Consider the following 13,141-nt stretch of genomic DNA (forward strand, 5'->3'; position numbering starts at 1 on the left):
TCATTATGTCTTGATTGCTAAATTACAACAGTTTGGATTTTCCGCTCCTCTGATCAACTTTTTCCGTTCATATCTAACGAACAGAGTCCAAGTCGTTAAATATCGTAATTTTTATTCACAACCATTTTCTCCTACCTCTGGTGTGCCGCAAGGGTCTAACTTAGGTCCATTATTGTTTCTTCTGTTTGTTAATGATATTGTTGATGGTCTATCATGCGAGAAACTTTTATATGCGGATGACCTCAAGTTGTTTATGGAGATTAAAAATATTAACGATAGCGTGACTCTTCAAGCTAATATTCAGATTATTTTGCAATGGTGTATTCGTAATCGTTTATCTCTTAACCAAGACAAATGTTTCGTTGTGTCCTATACAAGAAAACTTAATCCTAGTATATTTCCTTACACCATAGCCAATACTGAGTTACATCGTTGTGACAATTTTAAAGATTTAGGCATTACGTTTGATTCTAAATTCAATTTTGTGAAACATATAGATGATGTAATAGCAAAATCTTTTAGGATGTATGGTTTTGTTTACAGAAATTGTAGCGAGTTCTCAAATATAAAAACTTTATGTAATTTATATTTTGCGCTTATTAGATCTAGATTGGAATATGGTGCTATAATTTGGTATCCCTTATATGATGTGCATGTTAAAAATATCGAAGCTGTTCAGCGTAAATTTCTCAAATTTTTATGTTATTGTGTAGATAAAGTTTATCCTGAAAGGGGGTGTGATCATGCTGCACTTCTGAGTAGGTTTGAATTTCTAGCTCTCCAGGATCGGCGCAATATTATTGTCATTAAATTTGTTTTTAATTTATTTAACAACAAAATAGATTGTCCGAGCCTTCTGGATAAATTTAACTTGGTCGTACCTCGTATTAATTCGCGCCAATTTCAAACTTTTTATAGTCCAGCATATAAGACAAACGTATTACGTAAATCTCCAGTAGTTGTTATGTGTAATAAGTTGAATGAAATATCTACTCATTGCGATATACATTACGACTCGCTATCGGTTATAATCAAATCCTTTTTTTGTATTAGTAAGTAGTAAGATTTATATTTTGTAGTTTTGTGGGAGCTTTTATTATTAATAATGGCTTATGTTATACTTAAGTTCCCTGACTTTGGAATTGTATGTTATTTATTTACTGTTTGCGGTTGATTTGAGCCTAAGTTAGTTAAGTTTTAGTTTTCCTTGTTATTGGGTGTAAACCTGTTAGGAATAAAGCCTTATTATTATTATTATTATTATTATTATTATTATTATTAAAAGAAACAGTTGGGGTCCACGGTAAGGTGTCATGTTCTTAAAAAACATTTAGAACCTCCGAGAAGATTTCAGCTTCTTAAAACCAAACAGTTGGGATCCCTGAGAAGGTTTCACAATTTTAAAAGAAATAGTTGAAGCCCCCGAGAATGTTTGATGTTCTTAAAAAAAGACAATTTGGATCCCCGGGAAGGTTTGAGCTTCTTAAAAAACAGACATTTCGGCTCCTGAGAAGGTTTCACATTCTTAAAAGAAACAGTTTAGGCGTCCGAGAAGGTTTGATGTTCTTAAGAAAAGACATTTTGGACCACCGAGAAAGTGTCAGATTCTTAAAAAAAGACAGTGGGACCCCTGAGAAGGTTTAACATTCTTAAAAGAAGCTGTTGGGCCCTCCGAGGAGGTTTCATGTTCTTAAAAAAGGACACTTGGGGTCCCTGAGAAGTTTCAGCTTCTTAAAAAAAGGCATTTGGAGTCCCGAGAAGGTTTCATGTTCTTAAAAAAGGACATTTAGAGTTTCTGAAAAGGATTTACCTTCTCTAAAAAAGACACTCGGGACCAGAAGAAGGTTTCATTTTCTTTAAAAAGAGACAGCGGGGACCCCCGAGAAGGTTTCGTATTCTTAAAAGAACAGTTCGGGCCCCTGGGGAAGGATTGATGTTCTTAAAAAAAGACATTTGGTGTCCCCGAGAAAGTTTCAGCTTCTTAAAAAAAGACAGTTGGGGCCCTTGAGATGGTTTCACATTCGTAAAATAAATTCAAGGCGAGTCTGTGACAAAAGAGCAAGGATGTCGGAGATTATTTGTATAATAAAAATCCGGATAGACAGCAGACTGACAGGTAGACAGAAAGACAAACAGACAGAAGCAGGAAACCTACTTTTTCGTACTGTAAGGGTCATGAAACGTCAAGAAAATATGAAAGTCGCCCGATGAACTCGATTATAATACTTCCTTAGTTTTCGCTCTGGAAGTAAAAACGATGAAACCTTCTAAAATACAATCCTATTTCGCAAGCTAAAAGGAAAAGTAGAGCTTTTTGTTTTTAAATCAGATCATTTTAGTTGCATTTTTATTTATGCAAAAGCTAAATTTCATCAAGTCGGCCCGAAAAGAGATTATATTTAATAGCGGAAATTTGCTCACAGTTGTGTAGATATTTCCGCAAAATAACAGAGAATAACTCGCGTTTATGTAAAAATACCCACAATTATTCAAATCGGTTCGAAAAATGGCAATTTATTTTGGTTTAAATTTGTGTTTATTGTATTTATGTCAACATATTTAAAGAAATGCATATACAGGGTGCCGCATCCAAGTCTGGATATAGGGAATTAACATGCGAATTGGTTTTTATTTTATAATATCTCCCCAGATCACTTTAAAGCTATTATTGAGTGATGGCTTTGTGGAGGTCGAAGAGGGCTATCGGCCAGTATTTTTTTCAAATCGTTGCATCGCGCTCATTCACTGTAAAAAGGTTTTAAAAATCGTATTTTGAAATTCGCGCCCGATCCGAATTGTCGCGAAGTGTTCCGTCGTACTGTCGAAGTTCGGCGATCGCGTATTTTCATTACCCATGCAAAATTCAAATGTCAAAGTGAAATTAGAAATTATTCTCATCAGAAATCAACGAACAAGTCAAACTGAATTATTTTATCCAGTGTGATGATTATTGTAGGACAAATTAAACGGAATAAATGCACAAATTGATCCATTCATTCGTCATAGTGCGCGACCCCGTCAAACGAGCCATCTCGAACTACAATCAGACCGTATCCAAAAAGCCCAAGATGAAGACCTCAAGACTTCGAGCAGCTGGTCTTCCTCAAAACCCCATCAAAGCCCATCGGCAACATTGCGACATTTTCTGGGAGCCCTCAAGCTAGGAATGTACTCGGGCTGCCTCACTCAGTAATCACTGAACGACTTAAATTGAATTATTTTATCCAATATGACGATTATTGTAGGTCAATTTAAACGAAATAAATGCACAAACTGCACAAAATATTTTATTAGGTTATGTTGCTGGTGCTGATCGAGTCTTTATTACTAAAATCTCATTAAAATGCCATGTTCTACTGCGATTAGATGAAAAAGCGAGGGCCCGCTTTTCTTATTGTGTGATGATAAGATTTACCATCAAAATAGCTGGCGCTTTTGAAGAGGACCTTTTAATGAACCATTTAGATAACTACAAATAACAAAACTTAACAATTGTTGATGAATGAAGTAATGAAATATTGTACGAATCTGGAGAAGTATTGCACTATTTTCAAGAATTGCTCAAAAATACTGCTCTCAGCAGCTGTACAGTAAGTAAGCCAATCTTCAAAACTCCTACGCGTGTTGATCAGCATTTTAGTTGAAATCTGAAGACAATATTGCTGGATTGCTTGTTTCAGCGCTTCTCTGTTTGTATAGCTTGTCTGAATGCAGATGGTCGTGAAGAAATCTCCAAAGAAAAAATTCTCAGCGGTTTATATCCGGCGATTGCACAGGCCAATGGGGCGGTGCAAACTTTCCATTCCAACATTGTGGAAAAATGCTGGTTCAAATAAACAACATTTATGCGAGCTGTATAGCTGGAGATTTGGTCCTGGATGTAAAAGACCTGCTGCAGATGCCGCACCCTTCGAGTCCCAGGAAGTATTTGCTGCATATTAGCATATTATCCTACTTCTGAGCATTCAATCCGGATTCGATGAAAAAAGGTGCAATGACATGATGACCTAGAAGCCCCAGTCATACACTGACAATTGCACGCCATTGATAGCGAAGGTCATGGACCACGTGAGGGTTGTGTAATGCTCAAATTTGATCGTTCTTACGATTATAACTTCCCTTAAGACCAAATGAACGTCAGTAAAACAAATTTTCCTCAAAAACTCTCCATCAGCCTAGATTCTCTCAAGCGTTCCTTCGTAAAACTATATATGTGAGAAGTAGTCCCCAGGCTTCAATTTTTTGTCATGATGCTTTTTGAAATTCTTTTATCTCATCTGTTTAAGACCCCTAGAAAACGTCGTGCCCACCTGATTTTATGTAATTTTTATCACCTTTGAAAATAAATGTAACTTTATTTTGCGAAATATTATTTTTATTTTTGTTGTTGTTAACACAATAAACAAATAAAACAGTAATACAAAAGTTTCTGAATCCCAAAACACATTCGTAATAGAGAAAAATACTTTAAAATGTTGATGAGTCAATGTTCTACATTTCTCTCTCAAAAATTTCCTGTAATGAAGATGCTTCCTAGAGGCAAAAAATCCATCCCTGCTTAACGAATGTAAAATCAATTGACTTCCAATCTTTAGTGATTCCAAAAAAAAGGGTGAAATGTATCCAAATTACCTACTAATTAAATTAACTGTTGAAGAACATGCAGGCCCCCGCTTTTTCATCTAATCGCAGTAAAACATAGCATAACCTAATAAAATATTTTGTGCAGTTTGTGCATTTATTTCGTTTAAATTGACCTACAATAATCGTCATATTGGATAAAATAATTCAATTTGAGTCGTTCAGTGATTACTGAGTGAGGCAGCCCGAGTACATTCCTAGCTTGAGGGCTCCCAGAAAATGTCGCAATGCTGCCGATGGGCTTTGATGGGGTTTTGAGGAAGACCAGCTGCTCGAAGTCTTGAAGTCTTCATCTTGGGCTTTTTGGATACGGTCTGATTGTAGTTCGAGATGGCTCGTTTGACGGGGTCGCGCACTATGACGAATGAATGGATCAATTTGTGCATTTATTCCGTTTAATTTGTCCTACAATAATCATCACACTGGATAAAATAATTCAGTTTGACTTGTTCGTTGATTTCTGATGAGAATAATTTCTAATTTCACTTTGACATTTGAATTTTGCATGGGTAATGAAAATACGCGATCGCCGAACTTCGACAGTACGACGGAACACTTCGCGACAATTCGGATCGGGCGCGAATTTCAAAATACGATTTTTAAAACCTTTTTACAGTGAATGAGCGCGATGCAACGATTTGAAAAAAATACTGGCCGATAGCCCTCTTCGACCTCCACAAAGCCATCACTCAATAATAGCTTTAAAGTGATCTGGGGAGATATTATAAAATAAAAACCAATTCGCATGTTAATTCCCTATATCCAGACTTGGATGCGGCACCCTGTATACATTTTTTAATATAATCTTTAATGTATTTGACCGAATTCTTAAGTATACAATTTTTCAAATAATTATCCCGGCGCCTCCACAATTTTTTTCCAAAAAAATTAAAGTTCGTTAGTTGGGTCTGAAACGATACGACTTTTATTTGCAGCTTTCTTTATACCAAAAACATGTTTGATTTTCTCCGTATATCTTAGTACAATGGAAAAATGTCCTGCTTTGCACTAAATTAATGTCAGCGCTTTTTCGAAAAACAACCAAAAGTAGGTAACATTTAAAAAAATTTTTACACCTGCCATTTGGTGTAATTGCGGCTTTTGTAACTTTACCTCCCAAACACAAACCCTTATTTTATAATCGCTAGCCGCCCCTCTCGTGTTCCACTAAGCCAAGCAAGAGCACGTAAGGGATGACGGAAATGTACTAGAAATCAACAGCCTACCTCCCTCACCAACATCGCCGTACTAAGAAACCCAGCCCGTAACAACGCGCCGCCAAACCAACCCCAACAAAGTTCGATATTTCCCACCAAATTGATAATTTATATGGAAATCACCCCCTGACCCACTCATGCGCACACAGGCCGCGTTAAGCCGCATTAACGCCACTTCCGCGTGGAGCGCCGCCGATCGCAGAAAAAAGCGTGTCAGCACGCGATGCTAGAAAGTGCCGGTCAATAATAGGATAACGAGGGCTGTCATATTTGGTTGGGACGGACGGCAAACAGGTCGCGACACTTCGCACAATATAAATGCGATAAATTATTTACCGGCTTTTAAGGCAAAGGATAGCTTTTAGCGGCGTCGAAGCGTGTTTTTTGCCCAGAGATTAATGAAATTTGGAGGATTTTTGGCGGCGGTGCGAGGGGTCGGTTTTTTGGACAAATGAAAGGATCAGAAGGGGCTGCATAATCGACGTGACATAAATAATGCAAATTGCGGATAGGTCATTGGAGAAATCAATAGGAGTGACAGGGTGAAAGCTCGGGTTTTTTCAAGGGAAAGGGAAAATTTTATTAGCGGCAAGTGTGAAGTAACAGGTGTTGCGGGTTGCTGGAGTGAAGGCTTGAGCGGTAAAGCTGGTACTGGGTGTTTCGTGGGGGAATTTTACTCGTAAACGAAAAACGTTTGAAGTTTCAGGGGATGGCTTGTCTAGTTTTATCTTTTTTATTTTTGGCTAGAATCAGCTATCTCGAGAATTCTTGGTTGTGCTTTTGTGTCTACGTATACAAGTTTTTCAGTGGTGGATAACTTTGAACATAATAATTACACAAAGGGTTGCTAGGCAATATTCAGGAAAGAAAACTGAAAGTTCGGGTTTTATTCGTAGAAATATGGATAGACAGAAGTTGTTTCCGGGAAATAAACTTACGAAATGTGGGTGATTCAGGCCAGAATTTGAACAACCAGAGAATTACATTCTACTTAAATAACTTAAAAACAATTGTGTTTTCTAACTCAGTTTTTGCATATCGCAATTTCCCTAAATAATTTAGGTCATCTTCTTGAGTACCTCCTAGATAAAGTATTCCAGGCTTACTTTAATCGTTATGTTAGATCATATCACAGTTGTTGCTTTTTCTCAATTTTTTATAAAATTTTATCCTCCTTGTCTTTATATTTAAAGACACTTGTAAAAGTTGTTGAGAACTTTTCAAGTTAGAAGTTTCACAATGTTCGAAACTACGTGTTATATTAAAAATCTAGTTTTCAGCACGTTCGGAAGGATGTAGGATAATTTTTTGCAAAAATAAAATATGTACTCCTGTCTAATAATGGAATTTTCAAAACAAATTGGGTTTAAATAAAAGACTGCAACACTTTGTTTCTCAAATAATGTTAAATTATGCTGTGCTCATGTTCCATGTGACAATAGAGCTTTGTATGTATAAGTGGAATTTTATTAATAATAATAGCAAATAATTTCAGTTTACAAAGAAATGGATTGGTTTTGTGTGAAACCATAAAAATCAGGGTGACATCCCGAATATTTGTTGTGGTTCAAGTATATGACGATGAAATTACAATAAAAAACTCCACGGAAAAAAAAACAAGGAAGATCACAAAAATGGTATTGAAGGATTAATTAAAAATGAAAATTTCCTTCCAAAAAGTTCCATTTCGGATTACATCAGTAACAACTTGATGTCTTAATGTAAAATTTCCGGTTGATATAGTTTCTTCAAAAGTTAGTTCCTCTATTAAAAAGCTCTGGATGAACAAATTAGTAAATAAATTGATTTTTGAAAATTAATATTAAATATAAAAAATAAGTCTTCTCAAGAAATAGGATTAGGATTACCTAGCTCCATTGACTTTTTGATTCCACTGCTATTGACATTTTTTTTTCTACAAAATACTGGACAAAATTGAGTTTTTTGTTCTCAGTTTTCTCGTATATGTGAGATGATACACCCGGTATTTATACAAGCTCATAAAAACTGCATTTGTTCAGGGTTATCACAAAATTTTTGAATATTATAGCTACGATAACACTCAATAGAAATATTTTAAAATATAGAGTGGAAAAATTGAGAAAATTAAAAATTTACCAATGTAATCACCCTGTACAGATAAATTTTAATCTCTTTGATTTTCTGCACGTATATTAAAGTAAACTGGCAAAAAAATGTGTAAAATTCTAAGCCTCCATATTTCAAAATAGCGGTGCTGTGAATTTTCAAATAGGACTTTTTTCTATTCAGACATTTTTCTCCAAAATAGATGCTGTCCCAATAATTTGAAGGAGGACAGTAACTCATTTTTAAAATAAGACACTCTGTATTTATAACATTTTGACCTTATCTCTAAGTAAGTGATCTTTTGACACCACATTCTTTAAAATCTGTCCTAAGAATTTTATGAAATTATAGTTACAATAAAACCCAATATAAATGTTTTAAAATACATTGTATCCCATTTGGAAAAATTAAGAAAAATAACAAATTACAAGTGTAATCACTCTGTACAGATAAGTTTAAATCTTTTCGATTTTCTGCACGTATATTAGCTGCCAAAAAAAATGTACAATTCCAAGCCTCCATCTTCCAAAATGGTGGAGCTACAAATCTTTAATTATTATATTTTTTATATTGACAAATTTTTATGCAAAATGCAGAATATCCTAATGATTTGGTGGCAGAAAATCAGCCATTTTTCGTAAATTAATAAAAAATCATGACCTCATCTAATAGAAGATAGAGAGAGATCTTTATTCTCAGTTTCCTCATATTTTTTAACTTAGACATCCTGTATATTTAACATTTTGACCTTATCTCTAAGCAGGCGATGTTTTGGCACTATATTTTTTGAATGTTGTCCTAACAAATTTTTGAAATTATAGTTACGATAAAGGCTAGGAGTAATGTTTTAAAATACAGGATGTCCTATTTGAAAAAAATGAGAACACTAACAATTTACAAATTTAATAACCTTGTACAAAAAATTTTCAAATTTACCATTTTAAACATATTTTAAATTTCATGTTGTGAAAAGAAGTCTACACATATTAAAACAAAAAGACAAAATGGAAGCCCGCCCACCCACCCTATCTCAATTGTGATGATCTTTTTTTATTCGTCATGAACCAAGGGGGCGGAGCTTAACTGCAAAGTACTTATTTCTGTACAAGAAATTAAAAACATGATTTTGAGTATTGTGTTGTTCAAAGAATACTGTGTACCTATATTAAAAAAGAAAAGCAAAATATAAAAGTTAGTATACGTGGTCGTCTTTTCAGAACAAGAAACTTAAAACATGTTTTTATTTGGTGTAGGGAAATAAGGAGTTTTAAATTAAGCTCCGCCCTCTTTGCTCACGACGAATAAAAAAATCATCACAATTTTGTTCGGTTCAATACACGTGTATTAAGAGAAGGCGACAAAAAAATATATAAAAGACCAAGCGTCGTTTTCTCGTATTTTTTAAATGAGACACCCTGTATGTTTAATATTTTTGAGCTAATATCTTTTGATACTACATTTGTTGAAGGTTCTCTAATAATTTTTGTAAATTATAGTTACGCCAAAACCCAATAGAAATGTTTTAAAATACAGGTGTTCAACTTGGAAAAAGTAAAAACACTAATAATTTACAAATATAATCACTCTGTACAGTTAAGTTTAAATCTTTTCGATTTTCCAAGAGAAACTGACAGAAAAATACTGTAAAATTCCAAGCCTCCATCTTTCAAAATGGTGGAGCTGTCATTTTTTATATATGACCTTTTTATATCGACAATTTTTTAATGCAAAATACAGGATGTCCCAATGATATATATATATATATATATATATTATTAAATTTGTCATTATTTATAAATTATTAAAAAATGACGAACCCAACTAATAGAAAGTAGTGATCTTAATTCTCAGTTTTTTATATTTTTTTAAATGAGACAGCCTGTATATTTAACATTTTGACCTTATCTCTAAGTAGGCGATCTTTTGACACTATATTTTTTGAAGGTTGTCCTAACAAATTTTTGAAATTATAGTTACGATAAGGCCTAGTAGAATTGTTTTAAAATACAGGTGTCCCATTTGGAAAAATTGAGAATACTAACAATTTACAAATATAATCACTCTGTACAATTAAGTTTAAATTATTTTTCGATTTTCTATACGTATGTTGAGGCAAACAGCAAAAAAAAAGTACAACTCCAAGTCTTCGTCTTCCAACATCGTGCTACTGTGAATTTTTAAATCTGACTTTTTTTATATTGACAAATTTTTATGCGAAATATAGGATGTCGCAATGATTTGCTGGAAGAAAATTGCCCATTTTTTGTGAATTGTAAAAAAATGATGCCTCCAACTAATAGAAAATGGAGATCTTTATTATCAGTGTTCTAGAATTTTTTTAAATGAGACAGTCTGTATGTTTAATCATTTTGAACTTATATATATATAAGTAGGCAATCTATTACATTTGTTGAATGTTGTCACAACAATTTTTTTGAAATTATAGTTACTGAAGAACCCAATAATAAATGTTCTAAAATATAGAATGTCCCACTTGGAAAAATTGGGAAAAATAACAATTTACAAAAATAACCACTTTATTCAGTTAAGTTTAAATCTTTTCGATTTTCTACACGTATATTAAGGCAAACTTCAAAAAAAAATGTGAAATTCCAAGCCTCCATCTTTCAAAATGGTGGAGCTACAAATTTTTAAATATTACATTTTTTATATTGACAAATTTTTATGCAAAATACAGAATATCCTAATGATTTGTTGGCAGAAAATTTGCCATTATTTATTATAAATTATTAAAAATGATGAACCCAACTCATAGAAGGTAGTGATCTTAATTCTCAGTTTTTTATATTTTTTTAAATGAGACATATTTAACATTTTGACCTTATCTCTAAGTAGGCCATCTTTTGGCACTATATTTTTTGAAGGTTGTTCTAACGAATTTTTGAAATTATAGTCACGATAAAGTCCAGTCGAATTGTAATACAGGTGTCCCGTTTGGAAAAGTTGAGAAAACTAATAAATTACTAATATAATCACTCTGTACAATTAAGTTTAATTTTTTTTTCGATTTTCTACATGTATATTAAAGCAAACAGCAAAAAAAGTAAAACCCCAATTCTGCAAGAAAATTGCCTATTTTAATTGAATTATAAAAAAATGATGCCCCCAACTAACAGAAGATGGAGATTTTTATTGCAGCGTTCTAGTATTTTTTTAATGAGACACCCTGTATTATATTTACAATTTTTTGTATGCAAAATACAGGAGGTCCAATGATTTGGTGGAAGAAAATTACCCATTATTTATAAATTATTAAAATTATGAACCCAATATAACATGATTATCTTCATTCGCAGTTTTCTCATATTTTTTTAATGAGACATCCTGTATGTTTAATATTTTTAGCTTATATCTAGGTAGGCGATCTTCTGATACTGCATTTGTCCTAATAGCTTTTGAAATTATAGTTAAGAGAAAGCCTAGTAGAAATATTTTAAAATACAGGCTGTCCCATTTGGAAAAAATGGGAACACTAAAAATTTACAAATATAGTCACCCTGTACAGATAATTTTCGTACTGTTCATTTTTCTACACGTATATTAAGACAAGCTGACAAAAAAATCTCTAAGAGTCCATGAATTTTTTTTTTTAGTAGAGGAAAATTACCCATTTTAAGTAAATTTTTAAAAATTATGACGCAAGTAAGGGAAGATGGAAGTTTTCTTTCTCTATTTTCTCATATTTTTTAAATTGCACACCCTGTATTTTAAACATTTTTCAGTTTATCTCTAACTAGGCATTCTTTTGATACCACATTTGTTGCAACTGTAGCTACGATAAAACCCAGTGGAAACGTTTTAAAATACAGGCTGTCCCACTGGAAAAAAATGAGAAAACTAACAATTTACAAATATAATATTCTAGATTTTCTGTACATATATTAAGGCAAGTTGACAAGAAAAAATGTATAGAACTATAACCCTCCATTTTTCAAAGTGGTGGAGATGTTAATTTTTAATAAAATTATTTCACAGTCCAATATCTTGAAAATTTTTAATCAGAAAAAGTTTATATTGATATCTTTTTTCCTTTTTTCATGGACTTTTAAACAGAGCAATGTCTACAATTTAAAATAATTCTACATTCTAGTTTTAAATGAGTTTTTTTAGACTGTATTAATTCACTTTTTCAATAATCCACGGTAAATTTGCCATCTTTCACTACCAGATCGTTGAGATAACCAGTGTATCAAACGTTTCAACAACATAAAAATTCATTTCTACATAAAGGAAATTAGGGGTTTCTAATTTAGTTTCACTGTTCATTTTACGAGGTTTTTAAAATTTATCTTCAAGAGTAATAGTGTGTTCTAATTTCCTTATTATATTTTTTTGGAAAACGCACAATACAAGTTGATGACTCATTTTCCATTAAACTTGAAACAAAGCTTCCCTAAATGAATCATATTCGGTTGAGTTTTTAAAATAAATATGTCCTATTTGATCTCTATCTTCTTCTGGGTTTAATACTTTCCCTGATACATTGAGCGTAAAAGTAAGCACAAATTTGGCCCAAAACCTATGCAGAAGGCTGACTTTAATCGAAAATAAAAATTCAGTAGACACGAATAATGTATGCACTTAAGTATATATTTCACCACCCAGCAAAACCGATTATAATGCTATATGTCAGGAGTTGCTTTCAGCGGCGCATTCAAGAGTGAAACCCCACGACTAACCCCTCTTTAATTACTTCAAATAAATACTTTCCCAATAATTCACTTACCTCAGGTTGGCTCTCCCCGTGAACAATGCAGACCAGCTGGGCCTCTTTACCTTCCCCGGAATGAACAATCGGTTTTTCCACCGCTATTTCAGGAGGATCTGTAACAAATTCTCACTTGAGTATTCAGCAAATTCAGTGAAAAGGCCTCAACCCCACGCCGCATTGTTTTCCCTTCAAAATTGTTCAATAGAGAACACAAGTGAATATGTTCGCTTAATTAACGCTGCGACAGCATATTATAACATATTCGTCTTTGTAGATAATATCGAATATTAAAACCGCCTCTTTTACATGTGAATAGAATCTCTGTGCCATCTTAACAAGAAAACACAAAGTCTTGCGCAATAAATAATACAGCCGGAGTACATTTATGTGTAGGCTGTGTTGCCTAATTAACACAGGATCTACCCCTGTTGCCATTTATTTTCAAACCTCTGGCATAAATCAC

General features: G+C 33.3%; 1 protein-coding gene across 5 annotated transcripts in view; it reads right to left on the reverse strand.

Annotated features, from left to right (window-relative positions):
• Positions 1-13,141, reverse strand: part of LOC135127782 (limbic system-associated membrane protein) — an 829,211-nt gene that overhangs the window by 122,439 nt on the left and 693,631 nt on the right. For all 5 annotated transcript variants that reach the window (XM_064054398.1, XM_064054399.1, XM_064054400.1 and 2 more), the window contains exon 6: positions 12,694-12,791. In XM_064054398.1, coding sequence (XP_063910468.1) covers positions 12,694-12,791 — 98 coding nt within the window. The remainder of the gene's footprint in view (positions 1-12,693; positions 12,792-13,141) is intronic.

Source organism: Zophobas morio, unplaced genomic scaffold, assembly GCF_036711695.1.
Source record: "Zophobas morio isolate AGI-343-1 ecotype UQ-CSIRO unplaced genomic scaffold, CSIRO_AGI_Zmor_V1 ptg000012l, whole genome shotgun sequence".
Classification (NCBI taxonomy): domain Eukaryota; kingdom Metazoa; phylum Arthropoda; class Insecta; order Coleoptera; family Tenebrionidae; genus Zophobas; species Zophobas morio.